Source organism: Chelonoidis abingdonii, chromosome 5 (assembly GCF_003597395.2).
Source record: "Chelonoidis abingdonii isolate Lonesome George chromosome 5, CheloAbing_2.0, whole genome shotgun sequence".
NCBI classification, from domain to species: domain Eukaryota; kingdom Metazoa; phylum Chordata; order Testudines; family Testudinidae; genus Chelonoidis; species Chelonoidis abingdonii.
This window is the reverse complement of record NC_133773.1, coordinates 71,829,203-71,844,918: the sequence shown is the minus strand read 5'-3', so window position 1 is coordinate 71,844,918 and position 15,716 is coordinate 71,829,203. Positions and strand designations below refer to the sequence as shown.

Genomic DNA, 15,716 nt, shown 5'->3' with positions numbered 1-15,716 from the left:
AATCACTACTCTGCTGTACAGTAACCCATACTATGCCTAACTATATCCAAGATAAGCAACTTCCTCCATTTTTCTTCTCTCACCCTTCTCCATCTTGTATTACACTAAAAGTTTTCAGTGTTTGATATAAAATAAATCTGATATCTTCTTCTGTGAATATTTTGATGGAAGTCAATCAGGAAGTTGGGTAACATGGACTAAAGGAATGCTAGAAGTCAACTTCCATAAATTCAAAGTACACAACCCACTGAAATTTCAGAATCATATGCTAAGTACACTGCACATGTATGTTTTCTGACAGATAATGGATATGGATGTTTGACATTTCTTGTCAGATTACCAATTAGCTCTTCTGTAAGCAGGATGTACAGTTACTTCTATCTATTAAAGGTCAGAACATAAACAACATTCATTGCCAAAAGAGAAACCAAAGCCGTAGATATACAGTTCCTGCCTACATTTAACCTTAGCCCTTTATATTTGTAGATAACCATTGTTCTAAAAATTATGTAGACTTCTGCAGTTGCAGATTTTAAAAGGTTTAAAGTTCAGCAACCTTAAGAATAGTAACACTTTACGGGGGGACAGATGAGAGGAAATCTCTCAGTACTATCACTACTACTTTCGAGGTTATGTTATTCTTCAATAATGAATGGATAATAAAGTCACTACATAGCTGCACTATTCATAAAAGCCTGAATAGTATTTCAGACTAACAGGTGAAAGTGTAAGTTGTTTGAGAGAATGTGAAAAAAACCATTGAGAGAGCTGTGAAAATAGTTATGGTTTTATGTGTTTTGTTGACAGGGATTAAAAACTAAGGATTGATTTTAAAAGGATATGATTAAATAAGTTCTCATTATGCAGTATCAGATCCATCTGTCCACATCTGGCATTGCTACAGAATGGAGAGACTAAAATAAATCAGGATTAAGGCCATTTCTGAGATAAAATGGAATAGTTTCAGAAGACCTCTTATCTTTTCAAGGTGAGTATAGCTGAACTAAAATGACTGACTATCATAGGTTGTACTTCTACAGTGTCCTCTCGAGGGAGGACGGGTGCCCCTCTCATCACAGACCATACTTCTCTGGCTACAGGCATTGCTGTAGAGCCAGGGTAGGCAACCTGTGGCATGTGAGCTGATTTTCAGTAGCACTCACACTGCTTGGGTCCTGGCCACCAGTCTGGAGGGCTCTGCATTTTAATTTAATTTTAAATGAAGCTTCTTAAACATTTTAAAAACCTTATTTACTTTACATACAACAATGGTTTAGTTATATATTACAGACTTATAGAAAGAGACCTTCTAAAAATGTTAAAATGTATTACTGGCACTCAAAACCTGAAATTAGAGTGCATAAATGAAGACTCGGCACACCACTTCCGAAAGGTTGCCAACCCCTGCTGTAGAGCCAAGTTAGCAAGTGGAGTGTGGTCATCTCTGGCCATAAGTCTTAGAGAGGTGGCGACCTCCCTTCTAGGCATAAAGCTCTCCAAAAATGGTAAGGGCAAACCAAATAACATTGTGGCCACAAAACATTCTGGGTTTATCCAGCAGTTCCCCACAAAGTAAGAGGTCAGTAGTCTCTGTAGAAGGGGTCTGATCCCCTAATCTCCTGGAGTCCAAAGGACCCAGGCTGAGTGCCCACAGTTCTAAACAAAAAGTGAAAAACAAAGTAGAAAAGGTCTCTCAACTTCTTCTGAGGGTCCAAATGGCAGAGGCTCTTCAGCTGTCCTTCTAGTAAACAGCTTTGGAGCTCTGTTCTATAGCTCTGGTTATCTCTGAGTACCACTCTGAGCTGGGCTTGTATCCTCCTTTTTGAAGAGCTGCCCCTCTCCAGGCCTCCCAGGTATACTGGGATAGAGCTGACTGTGCCCAGAGGAGCTCTTTAACTTCTTCCTGACTGGAGTGGGAACCTGTCCCACCATACTACCATTATGCTGAAATAATATGGAACTTTCATTAAAATTATTTAGCTTTTATATATACTACTCCAAGTCATCAAATTATCCCAACAAAGTTATGGGAACCTACAAGAAAGAAGGAGCCTAAAGGTATCTGGTGAGTCTCTAGATAAGAGATTTCTTTGTACAGCTAACAGACTTTAGAACTTTCAAGACCCAGTGACCTGAATGGATAACACACAAGCTTGAATCATTTTTTCAATATGATGATAAAATATCCCAACATATTCAGCAACCTTGTTCCAATATCTATTTTTTCTGTAAAAAATATTAACATACCTTCATAGCAAAATATGGACCCCAATAAGTAGGTATGAATTTTCAGACACTTATGTGAACATGCATTACATATCACAATTACCCCTTTTGACAGTGAGATGCTAACACAGCTTGTCATGGTGACCAATGTCACTGATAAAGTCAGCTAATATAAGTTAACTCTCATCAGTTGCATGCCTACTACAAGTGTGCCATCAATCAAGGTTAAATTTCCTGATACAAAACTCTCAAGAATCATTATTTTAGTTCAAGAAACACTTTAAAATGACCTTTGACAATCATTTTCTTGATAGTTCTGTTAGCTGAACGTAATCTGTTAAGTATTCCTTGTAAAATATAACCTAGTACTTATACAACTGCTGTATGTTGATTAGTAACCCAAGTAACAGAAATTCTACATACTTAATCAAGTACTGCAGCATACTTTGTGTCTCTAGTTTTGTTAAAAATTACCATTAATGTGGAAGCGAGAGAAGAGGAAAGGCAAAACCAAAACATTTATGTTAATCAGTAAAAGATATTTAATTGAAAGGAATTTATATTGTAAACAGATCAAGTGATCAGGCTAGTATTCAAATTGTTTTCCATTTCATTTGAACCCCCCTTAAGTTTTGGATCATTACTCTCGTTACTGAACATTACATTGCAGTAACACTAAGTAAATTGGGTCAGAGCCCTATTGTGTTAAGATAGTAACATGTAGTCAAAGAGTCCCTGCTCAAATGAGCTTGCAGTTTAAAAAGGCAAGACATAACAGATGGATGAGACAAACAAGCAGCTTGGGATAGAACATTATTTTTGTATGTAATATTTTCTGTTTATCATGGTCATCATTTCCATGTAATTAAAAGGATTTAGTATTTTCCCCATAAAAATGTCATGTCTTTGTCCCCATGGTCCACCTGCTACTGAACAAATATTCCATATATGTTTACAAAATTTGACTCCTGTCCAGTACAGTGGAATATATGACCTGGATTACATACTGAGACCATATAACCGCAAAGTATTTCATGTTTTATCAAAACAGAACATACTAGCCAGTATCCTATTTACTATGTGTACTTTGCTGTCTTTATTGGCTTTCAAACTATTAATAGTTTGAATCAAAACATTGTATAGCATACATTTTAATTTAAAGAAAAATATGATTTTGGTATTTTCTGCTCAAGAAAAAGCCACCACTTCTCACACTTTCTGCCTAACAAAATAAATCTTAAATGAGTAAACTATGTACTAAGTACATAGATTGCCACATATAGAACTCGCTTCAAGGACACGGATTTGTTTCAAACAATATCATACAAGAGATCTGGGACTGACATCTTTGTAATAATTAAGAATCATTCAGATATGTGTATCATAAAAATAAGGCCCTTTGTCCCATTTGCTAGGTACTGTACAAGCATATGACAAAATAGCTTATTAATATTTCTTGTGAGGAAAATATTAATTTGATTGACAATTTTTCACAAATCAATGCTGAAATAAATTTCCCAAAGGTACAAAATCAGTGGATTGGTCAGAGATTAGAATTACTAGGCCAGTGGTCCCCAACCTGTGGGGCATGACCCCCCTCGGGGTGGCAAAGAGGAATGTTCTGGGTGGCATGGCAGGGCTTAGGCCAGCCTCCACGAGGGGCAGAGAGGGAGCACCACCCAGCCTTGCTCTGCCCGCAGCTCTGCTTTGGCTCTGCCCTCAGCCTTGGACCCTGGCTCCCAGCCCAGCCATGGCTCTGGCCCTGCTCGTAGCCGTGGTCCCAGCCCCATGGCCCCACTCGTGGCCCCAGTCGTGTTTTGGCCCTAACCCTTGGCCCCCGGCCATGGCCCTGCTTCCAGACTTGTCTGTGTGTGTGTGCGCGCGCGCACACACACACGCACTGATAGGGCTAAAGGGGGCCGCAATCTAAAACGTTTGGGACCGTTGCAGTGGGCACTACCATCTCTCTTATCTAACTTCTTGCTTCCTACAGGATAGAATATGACCTGTGTTTAGTAATAGCTTCTGCAACATCCCAGGTGTGAAACTTATCCTGCACTGTGATTTTTCCTAGCAGCAACTAATAGGTGATGTACATTTTAATCGCATTAAGCTCCATTTTGAATACACTTGACACCAGACTGATGCAACTGCTATCATCACCACGCTTTAGGATTACATTTTTTAGAATCAATTACCATGAAAGCAAGCATGTTGTAGCAGCATTTAAAACACTTTTCTATACAGAAGACACCTACCGTAACTCTCTTTGGCATGACAACTCTTGCTTTGGACTCAGCTTGGATAAGTTAGTATTATATACTTATATGACTCTTTTCATATGCAAATTATAGAGAACTGGTCACATGTCCATAGTTAATGAGCTCTGTTTTGAACCTAAAGCAGGGATTCAACCTCATTGTTTTCTATGAAAAATGCAATGTATCGTTCCCAAACTTACAGTGCTTACTCTGAGTACAAAGTAATAATGGTTTGCCTGAGAATTTACAAGTAAATCCTTTATGAGTTAAGTTTAATTAAAAAACTGGGTTCTTTAAGAAATTTAACATTTGTATCAGTCTTTTCTTTGTCCCAAATGAGCCTAACAGAATAGCGCAGACACACAGAATCATAGAATATTAGGGTTGGAAGAGATCTCAGGAGGTCATCTAGTCCAATCCCCTGTTCAAAGCAGGACTTACACCAACTAAATCATCCCAGCCAGGGCTTTGTCAAGCCAGGCCTTAAAAATCTCTAAGGATGGAGATTCCATCACCTCCCTAGGTAACCCATTCCAGTGCTTCACCACCCTCCTAGTGAAATAATGTTTACTAATATCCAGCCTAGACCTCCCCCACTGCATCTTGAGACCATTGCTTCTTGTTCTGTCATCTGCCACCACTGAGATCACAGCCTAGCTCCATCCTCTGTGGAACCCCCTTTCAGGCTTCTATCAAATCTCTCCTCACTCTTCTCTTCTGCAGATTAAACAAGCCCAGTTCCCTCAGCCTCTCATCAGTCATCTGCCCCAGCCTCCTAGTTATTTTTGTTGCCCTCTGCTGGACTCTCTCCAATTTGTCCACATCCCTTGTGTAGAGAAGGACCAAAACTGGACACAGTACTCCAGGTCTGGCCTCACCAGTGCCAAATAGAGGGGAATAATCATTTTCCTTGATCTGCTGGCAATACTGCTACTAATGCAGCCCAATATGCTGTTGGCCTTCTTGGCAACAAGGGCACACTGCTGACTCATATCCAGCTTCTCGTCCACTGTAATCCCCAGGTCCTTTTCTGCAGGACTGCTGCTTAGCCAGTCAGTCCCCAGCCTGTAGAGGTGCATGGGATTCTTCCTTCGTAAGTGCAGGACTCTGCACTTGCCCTCATTGAACCTCATCAGATTTCTTTTGGCCCAATCCTCTAGTTTGTCTAGGTCAGGGGTTGGCAACCTTTCGGAAGTGGTGTGCCGAGTTTTCATTTATTCACTCTAATTTAAGGTTTCGTGTGCCAGTAATACATTTTAACGTTTTTAGAAAGTCTCTTTCGATAAGTCTATAATATATAACTAAACTATTGTTGTATGTAAAGAAAATAAGATTTTTAAAATGTTTAAGAAGCTTCATTAAAATTAAATTAAAATGCAGAGCCCCCTGGACTGGTGGTCAGGACCTGGGCAGTGTGAGTGCCACTGAAAATCAGCTCATGTGCTGCCTTCGGCACCCGTGCCATAGGTTGCCTACCCCTGGTCTAGATCACTCTGGACCCTATCCCTACCCTCCAGCAAATCTACCTCCCCCCCCAACTTAGTGTCATCTGTGAACTTGCTGAAGGTGCAATTCATCCCATCATCCAGATCATTAATAAAGATGTTGAACAAAACTGGCTCCAGGACCGACCCCTGGGGCACTCCGCTTGATACCAGCTGCCAACTAGACATTGAGCCGTTGGTCACTACCCGTTGAGCCCGACAATCTAGCCAGCTTTCTATCCACCTTATAGTCCATTCATCCAATCCATACTTCTTTAACTTGCTGACAAGAATAGTGTGGGGGAGTGTATCAAAAGGTTTGCTAAAGTCAAGACACATCACATCTATTGCTTTCCCCATATCCACAGAGCCAGTTATCTCATCATAGAAGGCAATCAGATTGGTCAGGCATGACTTGCCTTTGGTGAATCCATGTTGACTCAGGGACTGAGCTCTTTCCTACCACCCCTTGAACATAGCGCCAGTCTCACTAATATAGATCTTGAAACCCATAAGTCAATTGCAAATTAAGGGCCAGATTCACCAGTACACTTCGGCTGCTTTGGGCTTCCCTGGTGACACAAAGCAAGTGTAAACCTAAATCAACCGGCTGGTTTACTTTGGTTAGTTTATTGTACTGATGAATCATTTCTCAAAAGAGAAATAATAAAAAAATAACAATTTAAGATTAATACTACATATCATCAAGATATTAAAAATATTGCAGGGTAGCATATTCTTTGGGTTTCTTATTTAGTGCTAGTGTATGCCATTTCCAATAAATTTAAACACATTAAGGAAATTCCCTGCCAAAAAGCCCCCACACAAACAAAAACCTGCATTAAGGTGGTGTTGATGTTGACAGTATGTGTCGGTAACATAAGAATAAAAAAATATTACAAGGATTCTGTAATTATCCCAAACCTGAGAGTTACATACCCAGGAAATTCAGAGTAAAGGTTACACTTAAAAGAAATCCAAACATATTAAGGTGAGAAATGCACAGTTAAGATTCCTTAACTCTGTTCTGTAGTGATGTCATGAAGGAAAGAAAAAAAAGTGTCTTTTAATGTCAGTGCCTTAATAGTGTTGTTGTACCCATGTTGGTCCCAGGACATTAGAGACACAAGGTGAGTGAAGTAACAGCTTTCATTGGACCAACTTCCAGCCAAGAGTTGCTTGTTTCTCTCACCAACAGAAGCTGATCCAATAAAAACTATTACTTCAGCCACCTTGTCTCTCTTAAGAGTGCATTTTTTAAAAATCTTGTTTGGATTTCTTTTAAGTCTGAATTTCCTGAGTTTGTAATGTTTGGTTTGGGGATAATTACAACACCTTTGTAATGAGTTGGTTATTCTTGCATTATTAATACATGCTCCCAACCTCATTTCCATCATAACATTTCTTTTTCTGGGAATATATATTGGGCTTCAGAGAATGTGAGATTTTTGCTTGTGAATACTATAAATCCAGTGGCACTGGAAAATGAAATAATCATGTTAGCTGTTGAGTAACAGTTTTGTAGAATTAATTTACTATAGTGCCACAAGCCCAGGATATTGAGATCAGCTCACCTGGACTGGAGAAATGGACATGAATGTAAGGGGGAAAAGCTATAATTCTGGGAAACTGTTTTTCCTCACTGCTCTCTACAAATCTCCTGTATTTCTTGTATTTCTGTGGTGGTTAGTTCCTCTCCAGTGGCACTGATGTTGAATGCCGATAACAAAAAATGTACAGTCTGCCCAAAGCAGTAATTTGGATACAATTATTTCAGATCTGAACAATTAAACCATAATTTTCAGCATGAGGTTATTGATTAGACACAGGTTTTTGGTAGTCTGGATTTTATTTATGGTCTACCTCATTTAATTGAGGTGAAGAGGGATGGGTGCATAAATGCACAGGAGAGCCCAGTATCTCAGGAAATATTAATCTTTATTGAGCAGAGCAAAGGCCAAGAGAGTGGGCCAAATCCCTTTGGGCAATGTCACAGCTCCTGGAGACCAGTTGTAGCCCTCTTTGTATGGGGGCTATGATTGATCAATACCAATATCTATAAGTAGTGCAGCAATTGTCCAGGAGGTGGTCGAGTACTGCTTGTAAAAAGGTGGCTCCAGCTGGAAATAGGCCTCTTCCTGCAATGCTCCCCTTCCCTGGCCATGAAAATACCACCTCTCTCCTCTTTTCTTTTGGGTTATTGCATGCTGACTTCTATTGCATCATTCCTCTCTGTTTGTGTGTGGTTGCACGTTGTACATCACGCTACTGTAGTGTGTTATCTGTTTGTGTGGGTACATTCTCACTCCCACTCTGACCCTTGTATGCTGGGTAAAGGTGCTGGAGGGATGTAAAGTGCTCTAAAAGCCCTGAATCTGACTGGTGGAGAATTCTCCCTGTGCTGAAAGCAATGCAGCCAGCTGCAGGCTGTTTTTAGTGGACCCGCTTGCAAACCCTGGTGTAGGAGCCCGGATGTAGGGGCATGAAGACTGGAGCTGCAGAATAGAGTGCTGCACTGATTCCAGAGTGCACTGCCACCATAGGCAGCTCCCCAATGCTGTCTAAGTTATGCTGGGGACCACTCTGGCCCCCAGTGCAGGGCAGAATCAACAGGGTGTAAAGGTGGCTTACAGCCACTTTAGCCCCTCCTCTCCCCCTACGTTGCAAGATCTGTGCTCCTTTCTTAGTACAGCACAGCATCTCACCACAGGATTTAAAAACAACGGCACACATTCACATTGCACAAGCACACTTGGACTTTAAAGCAACTGTGCTGGCTCTTTCACAGGTATGGCCTATTTGCACAGTATACATGGTGTCATGGTTCACTGACTTGATGTTTGTTTCACAGGGTCACAACTTTAGGCACCTGGCAGTGGCAGAAGAAGCTCTCTCTCTGATGAGGGGAACTAAATATTGGGAGATGGCACGAATCCAAAGTTAAGGGTAATACTTTTCCCTCCACAAATGAGACACTGATCTACCTCTTGAGGAAAGGAGGGCTGGATTCAGAAGGCCTAATTTCTGATGGCTAGGCTGGGTGGTTTCTTCTTGCAGTAGCCTGCTCTGGACTGTAGGCATTGGAATAACAAAGGCCTGGTAGGGTCTTGGGTTTAAACAGGATGTTTAAGCCGGGGACACTTTAGCATGTTCTGGGTTTGAGCACGAGAAGGTGTGAGGGAGCAGCTCAAGTCTGCTCTTACTTTTTCACATTTCATTTGGGCTAGGACAGATTGCCTCTAATGTTTGTCTCTGTCCTCAGTGGATCCTGCCACTTACAAAGGAATGGAAACTAGAACAATGCAAACTATACTGTAAACATATGAGGAGATGTACACTGAGAACATATGTCACAAGATGAAGGCTTTATTCTAGTAGGCTTACAAAAATTTTAGATTTAACAAGTTTTTCTTATAATGACTTTAATTTCCTGGATTTTGTATTGATACCATCATTTGAATATTCAGTTAGAGTCTGCAGCTAGAACATGTCATCTTCTGAATTTCAGTATAGCCTTCCCTCCTCCAAATACATACCCACAAACACACCCAAATCAATTAGTGTGTAACTGTAGAAACAAAAAGCCAAGTTCTTCTGCACCTGAACTGTGTGATGAAATTCTGACTCAAAAAAGAATCATGTCGTCATTCTAAAAACTTGTGCCTAAGCCACTCATTCTCCTTTTAATGACTACAAAACTGTTTTGTCTGCTTTTCAGAGACATGTAGAAAATAATTAGGAAGCTTATGTTTTTAATATATCAGCAGTAGTTCGGACCATGAACTAAATACTGAAGGATTTTAAACTTCATTAAGGTAAGAACAGCTGTTGTAGCCTGCTAATCACTACTGCTTAAGTTTCTCTTACTTACAGTCACCTGAATACAGTTAACACACATTATTTTGGACAAGCCACTACAAATAATGTTATCAATATTTCATTAGAGCAGTAAGTCTTCTCTGCATTCATAAATCATAGAACCACATCATTGCTACTACTTTTTAGCTGTATCATTTTTATAGTTAAATACAAATTTATTGTTTTTATAGCCTATTGAACACAAGCAGAAACCAAATATCACTCACTTCATTCTATCAATGGTTCTCAATTTGTTACTTCTCCTTGTTAGTACCTTGTTACAGGCCATTGATCAGAACCGTTCTTTTGGTTTTGGCCAGCAGTAAATTCACAAGTCATCATACCCATTGTAGAAAAAAACCTATGAAACACAGCACCCGATAGACACAAACTTTGCATGGCTGATGAAAACAGACACACAATTGGGAAAAAAAATTGACTTTAGAACAAGCCCTGCAGTACTTACGCTATAAAACTCAGTGATTTCTACTGAAGTCAATAAAATTTTTCCCTGAGTTTAGGTACAATTAGGTAGAAGTGATTGAATAAAAGACTAGAACACCAGCCTTAACAAAAGACTAGAACACCAGCCATTAACCTGAATTTCATTTGTTTTGCGGCTTTAACGTAATATACCAAGAATAACAAAAGTTTTAATATCCTTTCATTTGGCATAATTTTAAAATGAACTACATGGATCTTCTTGTACTCAGTTGCTTGGGATTTAATCCATATCAATGAGAAAGACACATTAATCAAGGTATAGTCACAGTTCTGACCATTATTTGTCTAAACACACAATGGTTCTAGGGTAGAAGGTTTGCTTTCAACAGCCAGCAATTTAGAAAGGAAGAAAAAAAAACCATGAAGAAATACTCACAGCTTTGGTTTGGCAAGGACTGGTGGTGGTTCCTTTGTGGGTGAAAGCAGGACAGCTGGAGTTGAGGCAGACTTATCACTGCTAGCTTTCCTGTTAATCACCCCATTTGCTTCATGACTGGGATGGATGCCACTGGTTTTCTTCTCAGCAGAGTTGAACTGTAACTGAACGGCTGCTATGTTGGGTCTAAATTCTGTGTTGTTCACCTGTTGGCTCTCTGTATGCTTCTTTGGAGGAAGCTCAAGAGAACTAATCTCAAGAACTGGAGGAGGAGGTGGGAAATATTGGAAATCATCACTGTTGGATTCTCTTGTTGACAGTTCATGGCTAGAGCTTTCAGAGTTGGCTAAAACAAAAAGGAAGATAATCCCTGTCCAACAAGTCATATTCAAACTACATAACAAATACTTCAACACATATGCACGGTGTGCTTTTAGTTCATTAATGGTGAGATCACTTCACTTTTGTTATATATCATAGCTACGCCAGCTGGATATTCTTTCTGAAGCTCTCACAATTATTCACACCAAATTAGATATGCTACTGACTATTCATTTCCTAACTACCCATGATGCAGATGGAATAGTTGCTAGTTAAGAATGAACGATTTACAATTATTCAAGGACAGCCACCTGAATGAATTGCCTGCATTGGAATTTTGTTAGCATTCACTGCACATATTCAACAACACACGTGAGTGGTTAGTATACTCCAAAACTTAATTGCCTTCATTTCTGTTTTAAATTTTACATAAAACATATGGATTTTATTTTCAATTTTGTCAGCTTAATTTCATCTATTTTCTTTTTGCTTCTGCTGCCATCTAGTCTCAAGAGTTCTGATGTTAAGGAATCTGTCTAAACTTGGTTACATTATTTTTCTAAATCTATCTTGCATAAATAAAAATTATTATTAAGAAACTAAGACTAAAATGTTGGCACTCTCATGGTGTGTTCCATCTGAGTATGGCAACACACTTTATAATATAGCTTCATCCATCAACTAGGTAGATATTTCCCCCACTTTATGGGTGAGACACGTTAGCCTCAAAAATGTGGGTGACTAGCCCAAGATCACACTGGACACCAGTGACAGAGCTGGAAATAGAACTGAGGTTTCCTAACATCTCAGTCATTTGACTTAGTTGCAAGAATAAATTCCCTACATGACCCACTAAGTGTGCTCTAACAGGGGGTAATAAAGATCATATGGATTGGATTCATTTCTGTGGGTTGCTGGTTTTAGTACTGAGAACTTTTCAATAGACTGAAGTCTAAGTTCCTTAAATTTTTTTTATTTCTTGTATCAAGAACCAGTGATGGGCACATTCTAATGAACATAAATTACTGAATCATAGAAATGATGAGAGGTCATCTAGTTGAGCCCCCTGTGCTAAGGCAGAACCAAGTAATTCCTGACAGATAGTTATTCAACCTGTTCTTAAAAACCTCCAGTGACGGGGATTCCACTGCCTCCCTTGCAGCCCTATTCCAGAATTTAACTACCCTTATAGTTAGAAAGCTTTTTCTAATATCTAACATAAACAAATAACAGCCTTTTGACTGGTTTGACTTCTGGCTTTCACACATTTTACTCCAGCTATTTATTCTTTAGGGTTCTATTTATTCAATCCCATTTCTACTTGATATTTTCTTCACAATTCCCTTGTGATGTTACTTTTTCATGTTCGTATTGCTTTATAACCATCCCTTCCATTAACACTTTGGCTGCTTAAATAACATCTTTCTGTTTATTTTATTCCCCCGTGTTTTTTGAGGCTCAGTAAGTACATTAAAAGAGTGTTCACATGTCTGTCTGCACTGCTGCAGGAAGAGGCAACTCTGATTCAGCTGCAGCTGCTTGATAGTACTTGACCCTCTCTATTAGCAGCTGGATTTCTGGAAAAGATTTATGTAGGAGTCCGTATGGCTCTTTTTAAAATGTCTTTCGAGGATAAATGCAATAGCCTTCCTTTATCTCCATTAAGGACAGCTTTCAGACTCAGAACGTAATCAGTCAGTGCTGGAAGACACACACAGATTGAACAGGAGATGCAGCAAGAAGTTGCCTAAACAAAATCTCTGTCTTGCAGCAACTACTTTCTACAAAGGAAGTGGCCAGATAACTGCCCGAATGTCATATACGTTAGACTAGCTAAGAACAGCAATATACAGTTCTTCTGTCTTTTTGACACATACCTGAGCAGACAGTAAGTTGTGCACTACTTGCCACTGACCCATATTCATTTGTTGCTGTGCATGTGAAGGTTCCAGCATCTTCAGGAAAAGTCTCCGCAATTACTAATGTACATATCTCTTCTAAAAATGAATAGAGAGGAACAAGCCAATGATCAGCTACGTAAGATGTTGTACATGGAGCTGTGCATTCAAATATCTCAGCACATTATGAGACAGACGGCTAGGGGTCAACTGCTAATCACTCAAAGTATATTGTTTTTAAAAATGGTTATACATCCTGAACAGATAGCTCAATAAATCTATGTTTTCAAAGGGGCCTAAATCTAACCATTTTTCATGCCCAAGTTTTTTCACACCCATATCTGTGTACATAAAAGCTGATTTTGGTCCACAAATTGTATTTGCATATGTAAATAATCTAACTATCCAGTTTCATATGCAAACACAGCTTGTATACTTTAATCCAAGTCATATCTAAACTTTTTTGCTTGCAGATTACAATACGGCCTCCCCTCTCGCCACACCTCCAAAATCTTGCATTTATAAAAATATAAGAAACAGCAAAATTCTTTGGCCTACAATAAACCACTATAAAACAGATACCCTTTTTAAAAACCCAAGATGACATTAAAAAAACACCACCACAAGTCTATCTCATTTGAAAAAATCAGTTTGGCTTGAATATTTAGCTCCTTCTATTGGTCCCTGATTTATTCCCCATACACTTGTACATCTCTGATGACCTTTAACAAGCATACTACAGTTAAGATCTGGTCCTACTGAAGTCAACAGGAGATTTGCCAACAACGTCAATGAGACCAAAATTTGGCCCTGTACTGCCTAACTTCAGCAGTGCCAAAGTTGGAAAGCTTGCGTCAAAGTCCAAATTTACCTTAAGTTTGGGACTGTTCAAGTCTCTATTTGAGCTTAGCTGCAGTGGTTATTTTACTATGGATAAAGTCTCCTTATTTTCATCACTGTCATTCACTATAATGGTAATATTTTTGATTAATTGAGCTATATTTTCAGTTTCTCCCAGAAAGTCACCCTATTTTATCTCCTATTGTAATTGTACACAATATAGTGAGCTATAAATAAAAGGGTGGTACACTATATTGATAATTCTTAGGGCTGTCGAGCGATTAAAAATTAATCATGATTAATCGCACTGTTAAACAATAATAGAATACCATTTAACTATTTTGGATGTTTTCTACATTTTCAAATATACTAATTTCAATTATAGCACAGAATGCGAAGTGTCCAGTGCTCACTTTATTTTTTATTACAAGTATTTGCACTGTAAAAAACCAAAAAGAAATAGTATTTTTCAGTTCACCAAATACAAGTACTGTAGTGCAATCTCTTTATCATGAAAGTTAAACTTACAAATGTAGAATTATGCATCAAAAAAAACCCAAAAACCAGTGTAAAACTTTAGAGCCTGCAAGTCCACTCAGCTCTACTTCTTGTTCAGCCACTCACTCAAACAAGTTTGTTTACATTTGCAAGAGATAATGCCCACTTCTTGTTTACAATGTTAACTGAAAGTGAGAACAGGTGTTCTCATGGCACTGCTGTAGCCAGCGTCACAAGATATTTATCTGCCAGATGCACTAAAGATTCCTACATCCCTTCATGCTTCGAACACCATTCCAGGGGACATATGTCCATGCTGATAACAGGCTCTGCTCGATAACCATCCAAAGCAGTGCAGACTGACACATGTTCATTTTCATTATATGAGTCAGATGCCACCAGCAGAAGGTTGATTTTCTTTTTTGGTGGTTCGGGTTCTGTAGTTTCCGCATCAGAATGTTGCTCTTTTAAGACTTCTGAAAGCATGTTTCATACCTCATCCTGCTCAGATTTTGGAAGGCATTTCAGATTCTTAAACCATGGGTCGAGAAATCTCAACTGGGTCAGGTCTACATTTAAAATGCTGTGGTGGTGCAGCCGCATAGCTGTAGCGCTTCAATGAAAACACTACTATGCCAATGGGAGAGCTTCTCCTGCCGGCACAGTTAATCTACCTCAACAAGAGGCAGTAGCTATGTGAAAAGGAAAAGCTCTCCTGTTGTCATAGTGCTGTCTACAAGGGGGATTAGGCTGGTATAACTGCACCACTCAGGGGTATGGATTTTTCACACTCCCGAGTGACATAGTTATACCAACATAAGTTTGTAGTGTAGATCCAGCCTTAAACACTTCCTTTCATAACACCCATTTTATAACACCTCCCCATCCCTCCACACAGGTAATTGACTATTAAACACATACCACATTTTGAAAAGACCCAGCTTCAAAGGAAACAATTTTACACTCTAATGTAGAACTTTGCATATTCATCTGATTACCAAATACTACAACTGACAATCCACAGAGTTGGAAAAAGCAGCAGAATATTGAATTTCATATGGGAATTAGTGTATGGAAAAGAGCAGTAAGGCTGGGTCATTTACTAAAGCCTTCTCTTAGGTTAAATAATGAAGCTTTGGGAGTCATTCTTAAAGTTTCATTGAGGGCAGCAACCCAGTGTCTCAATCAAAATTAAATGATTTTTCCTTTTTAAAATTATCATGTATCCAAAGACTTCCTGTGTTGGAGACAGACTGAAAATGAATGACTAATTAAAAGTTTGGCATAGAATTTTTATTTTTTTTTCCAGACAGTAGGAACCCCCCCCCTCCTTTTTTTGGGGTGGGGGCAGGACAGAACACTCATTCTGTGTAATTGCAGTAAAGGTGTCTGGTTGTACCGTAGCATGCTGGATTTTATCTTACCCAGATGAAGACTAATGACTCATGAA

General features: G+C 39.2%; 1 protein-coding gene across 4 annotated transcripts in view; it reads right to left on the bottom strand.

Annotated features, from left to right (window-relative positions):
* Positions 1–15,716, bottom strand: part of PALLD (palladin, cytoskeletal associated protein) — a 345,921-nt gene that overhangs the window by 183,255 nt on the left and 146,950 nt on the right. For all 4 annotated transcript variants that reach the window (XM_075066366.1, XM_075066363.1, XM_075066362.1 and 1 more), the window contains 2 exons: positions 12,908–13,027; positions 10,710–11,055 (listed from right to left, as the gene is read on the bottom strand). In XM_075066366.1, the coding sequence (XP_074922467.1) occupies positions 10,710–11,055; positions 12,908–13,027 (466 nt within the window). The remainder of the gene's footprint in view (positions 1–10,709; positions 11,056–12,907; positions 13,028–15,716) is intronic.